At 36.0% G+C, this 12057-nt stretch overlaps 1 protein-coding gene across 8 annotated transcripts in view; it reads left to right on the top strand.

The window, feature by feature from the left end:
- The window catches only part of LOC139978069 (phospholipid transfer protein C2CD2L-like), a 114492-nt gene extending 102745 nt beyond the window's left edge, over positions 1 to 11747 (top strand). For 7 of the 8 annotated variants that reach the window (XM_071988031.1, XM_071988024.1, XM_071988029.1 and 4 more), the window contains 5 exons: positions 2732 to 2804; positions 4355 to 4552; positions 7029 to 7235; positions 7960 to 8090; positions 8422 to 11747. In XM_071988031.1, the coding sequence (XP_071844132.1) occupies positions 2732 to 2804; positions 4355 to 4552; positions 7029 to 7235; positions 7960 to 8078 (597 nt within the window). In that variant the 3' untranslated portion in view covers positions 8079 to 8090; positions 8422 to 11747. The remainder of the gene's footprint in view (positions 1 to 2731; positions 2805 to 4354; positions 4553 to 7028; positions 7236 to 7959; positions 8091 to 8421) is intronic. The other variant, XM_071988025.1, reaches the window with a different exon arrangement.
- Positions 11748 to 12057: the final 310 nt, after the last annotated feature.

Below are 12057 nucleotides of genomic sequence, written 5' to 3' on the forward strand. Positions count from 1 at the left end.
AGCATATTGCAACTGTTAGGAGCTGACTCTCTAAACATATCCAGAGAGTCTGCATATAGTCCTACCAGTGAGTTGCTAGTCAGCATATAGTAACTGTTAGAAGCTGACTCTAAACATATCCAGAGAGTCTGCATATAGTCCTACCAGTGAGTTGCTAGTCAGCATATAGTAACTGTTAGGAGCTGACTCTCTAAACATATCCAGAGAGTCTGCATATAGTCCTACCAGTGAGTTGCTTAGTCAGCATATAGTAACTGTTAGGAGCTGACTCTCTAAACATATCCAGAGAGTCTGCATATAGTCCTACCAGTGAGTTGCTTAGTCAGCATATAGTAACTGTTAGGAGCTGACTCTCTAAACATATCCAGAGAGTGTGCATATAGTCCTACAGTACCAGTGAGTTGCTAGTCAGCATATAGTAACTGTTAGGAGCTGACTCTCTAAACATATCCAGAGAGTGTGCATATAGTCCTACAGTACCAGTGAGTTGCTAGTCAGCATATAGTAACTGTTAGGAGCTGACTCCCTAAACATATCCAGAGAGTGTGCATATAGTCCTACCAGTCGTTGCTAGTCAGCATATAGTAACTGTTAGGAGCTGACTCTCTAAACATATCCAGAGAGTCTGCATATAGTCCTACCAGTGAGTTGCTAGTCAGCATATAGTAACTGTTAGGAGCTGACTCTCGAAACATATCCAGAGAGTCTGCATATAGTCCTACCAGTGAGTTGCTAGTCAGCATATAGTAACTGTTAGGAGCTGACTCTCTTAACATATCCAGAGAGTGTGCATATAGTCATACCAGTGAGTTGCTAGTCAGCATATATATAGCAACTGTTAGGACCAGTGAGTTGCTAGTCCAGAAAGTGTTGTGCTGAGGTGGTGATAGTCTGGAAATTATTGATTGTAAGAGTCACTTGTATCATGGCTATAATGAAAAAGCTCCATATTTAGATATTTACAATTTAAGCAGTCTGACAGCTAGCCAATTTCTCTTTCATATGGTTAGGATGAACACAACTTTAGCTAAAATGACTGTTTGATGGCACAGTTATGTCATGACATGTCCTCGTGCAGTTACAACTCTGCAGTATCATCAAAAATAGTCACATTTCCCTTGCATTAAATATGGTTTTCCCTGCTTTCTTTTGCTTTTCTCAGTTATTCATGCAACTCTTACAGTCCCATCTAATTTAAAAAAAAAATACAATATTGAAAGATGCTTGCTGAAGAAATTGGGATACTAGTGCTGATTGATACTGTAGCTATGTGAGAAAGATTATCAATACTCTAAGATACTGACTGTATGGCATGTGCGCGATAAAGTTAAAATGGTTACAGTAATTACTGCTGTAAAAACAACATAGTCTCCTAACCTTTCAGTCCATCCAACCGTATGCATCTGTTCATGCTGAGGGGGCAATGGCACCTGCAGAGTGCAATTTTCCCGTCATCGAAAATATGGCCATTGAGACAAATCATCTTTTCCAAATTATCTGTTATTGTGGCACGTAACATTCCATCTATATGTTTCCCACAGAATTGTAGCCAGTCCTTTACACTATGCCACACCTAATGAATGGAATATAATCAGGAGCTTGAGGTGTTGCATATTACGTTTGTTTCATTTTTTCTTTGTACCTTAATATACACCTCCTTCGAGGTTGATAATTATCCATACATTTAATGTCATATTTTCATACAACATGCAATTCATGATTTTTTCATTGATTAATATCCAACTTTGTGTTTTGCTTTGAGCCTATACCCCTTTCAGAGTTTTGGTAACTTGCCAGCAATTGCTAGGTTACATTTGCCATAGCAACAATCAAAATGATATTCAAGACAATGCTTTCACTGCATGTGATTTATTGACATAAATGTCTAATACCTGAATTACCTCTAAGCAATGTGATCCTGTTCTTTTGAATTACAATCCACAGATGTAACTACTAATTAGTATGTAACATAACCACCATTTAAAATATCACACTCAACATGGATATGTCAGATGTGTAGGGATTCTGTTTTAACATAAACCTCCTGGCTAAACACAATGTAAGGAAAGATGATGTAGGGAAAACATAAATTCTTCAAAGTAAAAGGGATTTTCAACAACATGTAAAATTAAATCAGTAAGCAATGTTCAGTCCTGCTCAAGTCTGATTCCATAGTTTCCGTTCGCTTCATAAACTATGAGAACCAAGACGATACTTGCGTAGAAATTATAGTTTTTGGGATATGTTTAAAGAACAGTCAACCATGTTTCATGGCCTAGTTTAATACATTGTATAGTTTGATGGAAGCTGGTACCTTGGCAGAGAGAACATCTATTCTTATCATTTCTGTTAACACAGGTATGTTAACTCACAACTTTCTATAGAGTAATCTAAGAAAGTGCTCTAAATATCTTGAAGCAAACATCTGTGTAACTTTATCACTGATCTTGTCATAAAGTAATATCTAGTACAATCAGGAACACACAAGTATTTTACCTTGAACATTGGGGTTTCTAGATTGCTTACATACTTTGTGCTTTTAGTGCTGACTTTTTAGGAAATGATGGAATTAATTCTGATGTTCATTAGTTTCTTTTGAAGGCTGGAATTTAAAGTGGCTATTTCTTGTGACAGAGCATCCAATCACTTTGGTAACTCAGAATTGGTCACTTTTCAGAATAATTTTTGTATTGATGTTTTTATTATTAATATTTTTTTATTTTTACAACAGAGTCCAACGGATGATTACTCTAATCTACAAGATTCAACAGATGACTCAAAAATCTCAGAAACAATGACTAGAGGTAAGATACATCTCACTGATTAATTGTTATTATTGCAGGTAAAGACAATACTCTATTAAGCTATTGCAATTGGTCAGACAATGTTTAACTCTTGATTAATTGGACAAATTCTGCAAGTTTGAAATGAGCAATCATTAACTTTGCAGGATTTTCCACAACAAAGCATTATGAAATCAAACACAACCTCTCAAAGAATCAAGTTGAAATATGCATTAGTTTACATTTACAACCTCCCTCTTCTGTGATGGGTTGGTGAGGTTATATTCAAAGGACTTGCTTGAATCCTGTCCAAGAATTGCTTGAACTGAAGTTTTCAGCTCTCCTATAACATTTTAAAATACAAGAAGAACAAAGAAAAGAACAAGTTGATGATAAGTCTGTTACATCAAATGTTGCCATTACTTTATCATCACCGGCAGAACAGTCTAAGTTGATGATAAGTCTGCTACATGAAATGTTGCCATTACTTTATCATCACCGGCAGAACAGTCTAAGTTGATGATAAGTCTGCTACATGAAATGTTGCCATTACTTTATCATCACCGGCAGAACAGTCTAAGTTGATGATAAGTCTGCTACATGAAATGTTGCCATTACTTTATCATCACCGGCAGAACAGTCTAAGTTGATGATAAGTCTGCTACATGAAATGTTGCCATTACTTTATCATCACCGGCAGAACAGTCTAAGTTGATGATAAGTCTGCTACATGAAATGTTGCCATTACTTTATCATCACCGGCAGAACAGTCTAAGTTGATGATAAGTCTGCTACATGAAATGTTGCCATTACTTTATCATCACCGGCAGAACAGTCTAAGTTGATGATAAGTCTGCTACATGAAATGTTGCCATTACTTTATCATCACCGGCAGAACAGTCTAAGTTGATGATAAGTCTGCTACATGAAATGTTGCCATTACTTTATCATCACCGGCAGAACAGTCTAAGTTGATGATAAGTCTGCTACATGAAATGTTGCCATTACTTTATCATCACCGGCAGAACAGTCTTTGAAGCAATCCAAATAGAGAAATAGCAAGGCATGGTATAGCACATGTGTATAACCTTGTATGGCTGAATTTAATCACTGTTCCCAATGTCCTCATACATAAAACTGTTTTGAACAATTGTATGCACTTTACCAACTACTCTAAGACAACATGAATACATTACAGCTTATTCTTATTGGTAAATAAAACAACATTTAAGCTTAATAAGGACAGCTGTTTTACTTTGATGCAAGTTATTAGTGGACATGATGAACTGACAAAGCTGTACTGATCTCAGAATCTAGTGAGAGACAGACAGGTTTATGCCTGCTGTCTGATACTGTACCATGACTGCAAGACTGTCTGTGTTCTTACATAGCATATTTCTTGTAACATTATGCAATGTAAGTAGCCTAGGTATAGATATTTCATGTCTTTCTTGTAAATGTCAGTGATAAAACTCAGAAGTGGGACAATGTCGTATGTAGTAATGTGGATGAAGACTGCTGCAAGCATGTACGTATGACTGAATGGTATTTCTGGTAATTGTTATTTTTAGGCAATTCTTCTAAAGCAAGTAAACGACGGTTCCTGTTTTTCCGACGGAAGAGCAAGGATGGAGGAGGGGGAAAGGGAAGCTCTAGGAGTTCAAGTTTTGATGAGAGCAGTGTCAGTAGTCGGTCTCCAGAGCCCCAGTTAAGGAGGGCCAAGACTCTGGATATTCCTGATTCTGATGTTAGTGGTTCTATAGCATCTGGTGAGTACCTCACTGAGGGACTTTATTATGTATACAATTCCTTGTACCTGTTTGTGTCCATTGGTCTGTTATGTCATCTGTTTGCTATGATTCATAGACTGACACAAACCATCCAATTATAAAACAAATCATTAGAACTCATAGTTTGTTATTAATGAAACATTAAAAGCTACCTATGTCATTGTCCTCCTTCCAGGTTTTAATCACTGATATTTCCAAGAAAAACATGAAATATCTATACTTAGACTACTTACATTGCATAATGTGACAAGAATAATGGAAGTTTACCAACACAGTGGGCAGTCTTGAAGACTTGTATGCTAAGACATCCTGGCTTTTCAAAAGTTTGTCCAAGCTAATCAGAATCATATGAGTGTGTAAAAGTAAGTTGGCCTGATGTTTCGATCCTAGCAGGATCTTCCTCAGAGGCTAAATGACAAGTAACGGTAACAGAAGGGACAAAAACATGCACAGAATACAGACAGGTTAATGAGCATGGTGAACACAAAGAGATAGATGTAAGGAGATTAGTAGACAAGGGATGGAGAGAAGAAAGAAAGAAACCAACAGGGGAAGAGGAGAGGTAGGAGATAAACAGTGGAGAGGAGCTTAGACAATTTCCTCATTGCCCAGTTCTAGTCATAAATTAGAACCATGCGAGCTTCCACACTTAACTATTTTCCAGTTTTAGTCATAAATTAGAACCATGCGAGATTCCACACTCTACTATTTTCCAGTTATAGTCATAAATTAGAACCATGTGAGCTTCCACACTTAACTATTTTCCAGTTCTAGTCATAAATTAGAACCATGCGAGATTCCACACTCTACTATTTTCCAGTTATAGTCATAAATTAGAACCATGCGAGCTTCCACACTTAACTATTTTCCAGTTCTAGTCATAAATTAGAACCATGCGAGATTCCACACTCTACTATTTTCCAGGTCTAGTCATAAATTAGAACCATGCGAGCTTCCACACTTAACTATTTTCCAGTTCTAGTCATAAATTAGAACCATGCGAGATTCCACACTCAACTATTTTCCAGTTCTAGTCATAAATTAGAACCATGCGAGCTTCCACACTTAACTATTTTCCAGTTCTAGTCATAAATTAGAACCATGCGAGATTCCACACTCTACTATTTTCCAGGTCTAGTCATAAATTAGAACCATGCGAGCTTCCACACTTAACTATTTTCCAGTTCTAGTCATAAATTAGAACCATGCGAGATTCCACACTCTACTATTTTCCAGGTCTAGTCATAAATTAGAACCATGCGAGCTTCCACACTCTACTATTTTCCAGTTCTAGTCATAAATAAGAACCATGCGAGCTTCCACACTTAACTATTTTCCAGTTCTAGTCATAAATTAGAACCATGCGAGCTTCCACACTCTACTATTTTCCAGTTCTAGTCATAAATAAGAACCATGCGAGCTTCCACACTTAACTATTTTCCAGTTCTAGTCATAAGTTAGAACCATGCGAGCTTCCACACTCTACTATTTTCCAGTTCTAGTCATAAATTAGAACCATGCGAGCTTCCACACTCTACTATTTTCCAGTTCTAGTCATAAGTTAGAACCATGCAAGCTTCCACACTCTACTATTTTCCAGTTCTAGTCATAAATTAGAACCATGCGAGCTTCCACACTCTACTATTTTCCAGTTCTAGTCATAAGTTAGAACCATGCGAGCTTCCACACTCTACTATTTTCCAGTTCTAGTCATAAATTAGAACCATGCGAGCTTCCACACTTAACTATTTTCCAGTTCTAGTCATAAATTAGAACCATGCGAGCTTCCACACTCTACTATTTTCCAGTTCTAGTCATAAATTAGAACCATGCGAGCTTCCACACTTAACTATTTTCCAGTTCTAGTCATAAATTAGAACCATGCAAGCTTCCACACTCTACTATTTTCCAGTTCTAGTCATAAATTAGAACCATGCGAGCTTCCACACTCTACTATTTTCCAGTTCTAGTCATAAGTTAGAACCATGCAAGCTTCCACACTCTACTATTTTCCAGTTCTAGTCATAAATTAGAACCATGCGAGCTTCCACACTTTACTAATTTCCCAGTTCTAGTCATAAATTAGAACCATGCGAGCCTCGACACTATCCTAGTTGCCTAGGTGTAGTCATAAATTCATAGTGATTTTGAAAATTGGTTTACAAATTTAGTAGTTCTGTCACCACATAACATTGGATACAACTCTATGATTGGTTGGTACTTTTGTTTGCCAGCTCGTTCTGTAATATGTTCATTAGGTGTAAGAGACATGATACAAAATGGATGTCTAGGGTAACTGGAAACAACGTACTGTATGAGCTGCAATTGTCATGATAGACAGTTTATCATTGATTTCAGTAAACACTTATTATTTTGACATATCAATGTATGATGGAAATATACTCACCCATTCATATGTTCCAATTTTATCACAAACCATTTCTTCTATTCACAGAAAAGTCACCCAAAAAGAAAAAGAAACGCTTTTTGGGCTTTATCAGAAGGAAAAAGCCAAAGGAGCGGCAATATCACTCTAGTATCAATCTTAAGACTGAAACAGAGGATGCTACAATGTCAGATACACCAACTGCTACCAGGCAAAAGAGTGTAAATACCTTGAAAGTGCCTGCATCCAATCAGTATACAAGATCTGCCAGTACAGGTAAGAAATTAAAAGAATATGTAAAACAAGCTTGACATTGTAATCATTAGCAGTGTCTACTTGATCATTGGATTAATCAGTTCAGCTTCTACAATAAGTTTTCTTTATGATTTATAGCAAATGATACAATTTTCTTCATTGGTATTGTAACCTAAAAAACAGGAGTAATTTGTTACTGCTATTCTGTAAATAAAATTCTGACTTGCAGATATGTGTTGCTGAAACAAGGAAAGAAAAGACTTTAAAATTAAATGCATTTAATTTATAACTCATCTTGATTCTCATATTGCCAAAAATGACATTGCTTTAATTCACATATTGAACAATCTGTAAAACACCTAGCAAAGCTTTCTGATTTATATATATATATGTGGCAAACAAATAATTTTTTGGTTGCTGATCATCTTAAGCAACTCTGATATAAATTAGTAAGGGTATTTAAAGTGCTTACACGGGTCCAGGACCAGGTACCAGAGAGCCTTTACCCATCGTGTATCCTGGTAGCTGAAAACAATTGTTTACCCTCATGTATCATGATTTTCAAGAAATTACATATTGGATGCTATACTAAATGAACTATATTCTCTACTAACAAAAAAATCACACTTTGCATAGGATTCGGGTAATAATTTAGGAACCGGGTGGGTACCCAGGTATCCCTGTGCAAACACTAGGTATTTATGTCTTGAATGATTAATATTATGACTGTTGTTCTTCCTTGCAGGTGATATTAAGTATGAAAGATACTTAACTGTTGATCGAGAGCCGTTCAGACAACCAGCTCCATCAAGTGGTAGTCAGATCAGTGTTGACAGGTTATCTTACACAGAGTCAAACGTCTGATGTCACTTGAAGGTCAGTCAGTTCACCTTAACAGTATTAGTTTCCATGAGCAACTATTCTTGACACTGCCATAAATCTATTCATCATATAAATAGTGATCCGCTGAAATTTGTTTTGTCTGACTGGATGATGTTACAATACTTTTTTTTTTTTTTTTTTTTTTTTTGGGGGGGGGGGGTGGGGGGCACGATGCTTCAATAAACTTTTCACACCTTTCAAAAAAAAAGTGTAAACATTTCTACATCTTGTTTTGATATTGCTTTGTGAAATGCTATAGTACACTGTTGTGTGAGAACTCTTGACTCTTTATTAATCAAATTGTGGTTTTTCTTTTCACTCACAGCAGAATGCTGATAAACAGAAGATGTCAAACATGGAAGTGTGCAAATATTAATACTCATGTCTATTTATTACTGTACAAATTCAATATTTAATGTAGAAATGTTTATCGCAATGAGTGGTATTGAAGTGAAATGCCTTTGAGTTTTATTAAACAACACCTCTAAGCCAAAGATTTATTCTCTGCCCTAACATTAAGACAGAGTTCAATGACTTATGTACCAAAACAACTTCTTGACTTTCAGGGTAATTCTATTCAGTCTGCTTGGAGATCTCTTGAATGTGCAATGAGAAAAAGGAAGAAGATATGAAATGAGATTAATTGTTTTCTATTTGTTCCTACAAATTGTATGGGATGTGGGGGGGGGGGGGGGGACACAGCTGGGTCAGACTGGTTCCTCTACTCTACACCCCAACAACATATCTATGATTGATCTATGATATATCTATGAAAAATGTCCCTAAACTGAAATAATCCTATTCAGTAGGATATATAATGGGCTTCTTTACATGTAAGATCGTAGTAGTACTTCCATAAATAATTTGTGTTTGTTTCCTATATTTAACAACATCATTTTGATTGAACTATTGATTTGCCTTAACCTGATTTACTTTAATGTTTTCATGATTGATGTTCTGAGATCATGTCTTACTTTGATCTTTATCTTCTGCAATCAATAGTGTTTTATGTTAATTTATGTTACCACACAACAAATACTTGTACAACTTTTAAGCCCCACATGTGGAGCAACATTAAGACATATCACCAGAACTTTTTGTGTTACTTCTGTGGTATATCCTACTTTATGTAGTCAATGCTTTGTAACACTTATAACAGCACAAATGAAGACCATTGTAATTGATTGGTTGTAGTTAATTGGTTGTTTGGTTTTGAAAGTATGCAAAGATTTGTTTCATTATTTTTTTCTATTTGCTCATACAAATGGTATGGGAGGGGGGGGGGTCACAACTGGACCACACTGGTTCCTCTACTCTACACCCCAACAACATATATATGTTGTTGGGGTGTAGAATAGAGGAACCAGTGTGGTCCAGCTGTATAAAATATCCAAATTATGTGTTTGGGGTTAAAAGAGCTTAAAAGTTATCCATTATCTATATACTTAGCTATGTTAGTTCTAATGCATCTTTTACCTTATGCAATTTCCTTTATGTGCAACTAAATTAAGAGTGTTGGCTGTCATTTCTGTTAGTTCTATGCACTTCATATTGATGAGGACTTATCTTGGAATGTTTCATATACATTTTGATGACAAGGTGGTATAGTGCTAACCTCCCCCTCATCTCCACACACATTTGTACTCTTTATTTTTGTCTGACTTATCTACCAATTTTAACTTACAATTTCAGTAGCAATAAGTCACCATCAACAAGTGGGATGAAGACTCGGCTTTTTTAATTTTTATTGTTTTGAGTTTGACATACTCTATTAAAACCTGACATCTCATTAGAACAGCTTCAACTATTTGAAAATTATTTAACTTTCACTTAAATTTTTCATCAGTACAACTAAAGTGTTACATACAGCTTGTGAAGGTTTTCATATTGTTGTTGTAATATTTATGTCCTAAGTATACAAAGGGACATTTCTTTGAAAAATTGTGAAAGGTTTTGCTTCTTCATACTGAAAATTTTTAATCAAATTTTAATCAACCTTGAACTGCTATTCTACATTGTTACGTGTGTTTGATTGAACAGTTGGTTACATGTGTTTGATTGTACAGTCGGTTACCTGTGTTTGATTGTACAGTTGGTTACGTGTGTTTGATTGAACAGTTGGTTACGTGTGTTTGATTGAACAGTTGGTTACGTGTGTTTGATTGAACAGTTGGTTAGGTGTGTTTGATTGAACAGTTGGTTAGGTGTGTTTGATTGAACAGTTGGTTACGTGTGTTTGATTGAACAGTTGGTTAAGTGTGTTTGATTGAACAGTTGGTTAGGTATGTTTGATTGAACAGTTGGTTAAGTGTGTTTGATTGAACAGTTGGTTAGGTATGTTTGATTGAACAGTTGGTTAGGTGTGTTTGATTTAACAGTTGGTTACGTGTGTTTGATTGAACAGTTGGTTACGTGTGTTTGATTGAACAGTTGGTTACGTGTGTTTGATTGAGCAGTTGGTTACCTGTGTTTGATTGAACAGTCGGTTACCTGTGTTTGATTGAACAGTTGGTTACCTGTGTTTGATCGAACAGTTGGTTACGTGTGTTTGATTGAACAGTCGGTTACGTTTTTGATTGAACAGTTGGTTATGTGTGTTTGATTGAACAGTTGGTTACGTGTGTTTGATTGAACAGTTGGTTATGTGTGTTTGATTGAACAGTTGGTTACGTGTGTTTGATTGAACAGTTGGTTAGGTGTGTTTGATTGAACAGTTGGTTATGTGTGTTTGATTGAACAGTTGGTTACGTGTGTTCGATTGAACAGTTGGCATAAAACTGATGGGACTTATGCAACCCCATAGTTTAGTTTTTAGAGTTATGAAAGTCTATCCCAATTTGCTGCCAACATTGACCTGCACGTAATTAATAAGTATGCATTGTGTAACCCCATATAATACCATTGACCAGTATTTAACTTAATTAGTATGCCTTGTCCAGCCCCAGATAAACTAACCTATTCTAGTTTAGTCTTTGACATTTTAAGAGTAATTCAGATATTCCTGTAGACTTGTTTTTCTCTTTGCTAAATACAGTTGCAGGCACTGGATGTGTCAGTATAATTATACAAATGGTTCTTATTTAATATCTTCTTAATGGGTTTGACTATAACAGTTGTGTATGCATTGTCACGCTGAGGGGGGCAAAAAGTTCGAGTGAGGGGCAAGTTTCATGCGTATCCAGTTTGGTCATTATTCCCAAACACTTGAAACAGTATTGTTTATTTACCCTGCTTCATATGATTTGCCTAATATTGAGGGATGGGGTCTCGTAGCGATGGCAGAAAGGAAAATGATAGGATAATTTTTCATTATCTCAAGTGGGGAAGGTCAGACCAACTTCATATTTGGTGTGTAGGAGCACCCCTCAAGTACCACTAACCCCATGTTTTTGGTGCTGATCAAAGGTCACCAGGGGTCAAATTTGTAAAAATCTGGTAAACACGATATCTCAAGTGGGGAAGGTCGGATCAACTTCATACTTGGTGTAGGAGTTTGGTTTTATTTTATTCGGCTAAATATCATTCTTCATCTACATACAAAAATATTGCACATCTTTTTTTGGCATCTTTTTTACATTTGTATTTCAGCAGGATGGATTTTATGTTTTCAGGTAGCCTGTTGCAGTTTTTAATTGCATTGTAATAAAAAGACCCAGCACTGTGTGTTTTAATTTTTGGAAGTTGAAAATTAAAAACACTACCTCTTTTGTTATGGCTATGAACACTATTTACTCTAATTAGACACTCCCTCATATAAACTGCAGAGGCACCATGTAAAACATTAAAAACATGATTCAGACAAAGCTGTTCAGCCCTAGCCCTAAGTGATGTTTAAAATACTAAGAGTTTTGAAGTCAGCATGGTTAATGTGATAACAAAAATCTTTACCCAGAATGAATCTGATAACTTTGTTCTAGGCACATTGTAATCTACGAGCGTGGTATTTAGATATACCTCCATA

This window comes from Apostichopus japonicus, chromosome 12 (assembly GCF_037975245.1).
Source record: "Apostichopus japonicus isolate 1M-3 chromosome 12, ASM3797524v1, whole genome shotgun sequence".
NCBI lineage: Eukaryota > Metazoa > Echinodermata > Holothuroidea > Aspidochirotida > Stichopodidae > Apostichopus > Apostichopus japonicus.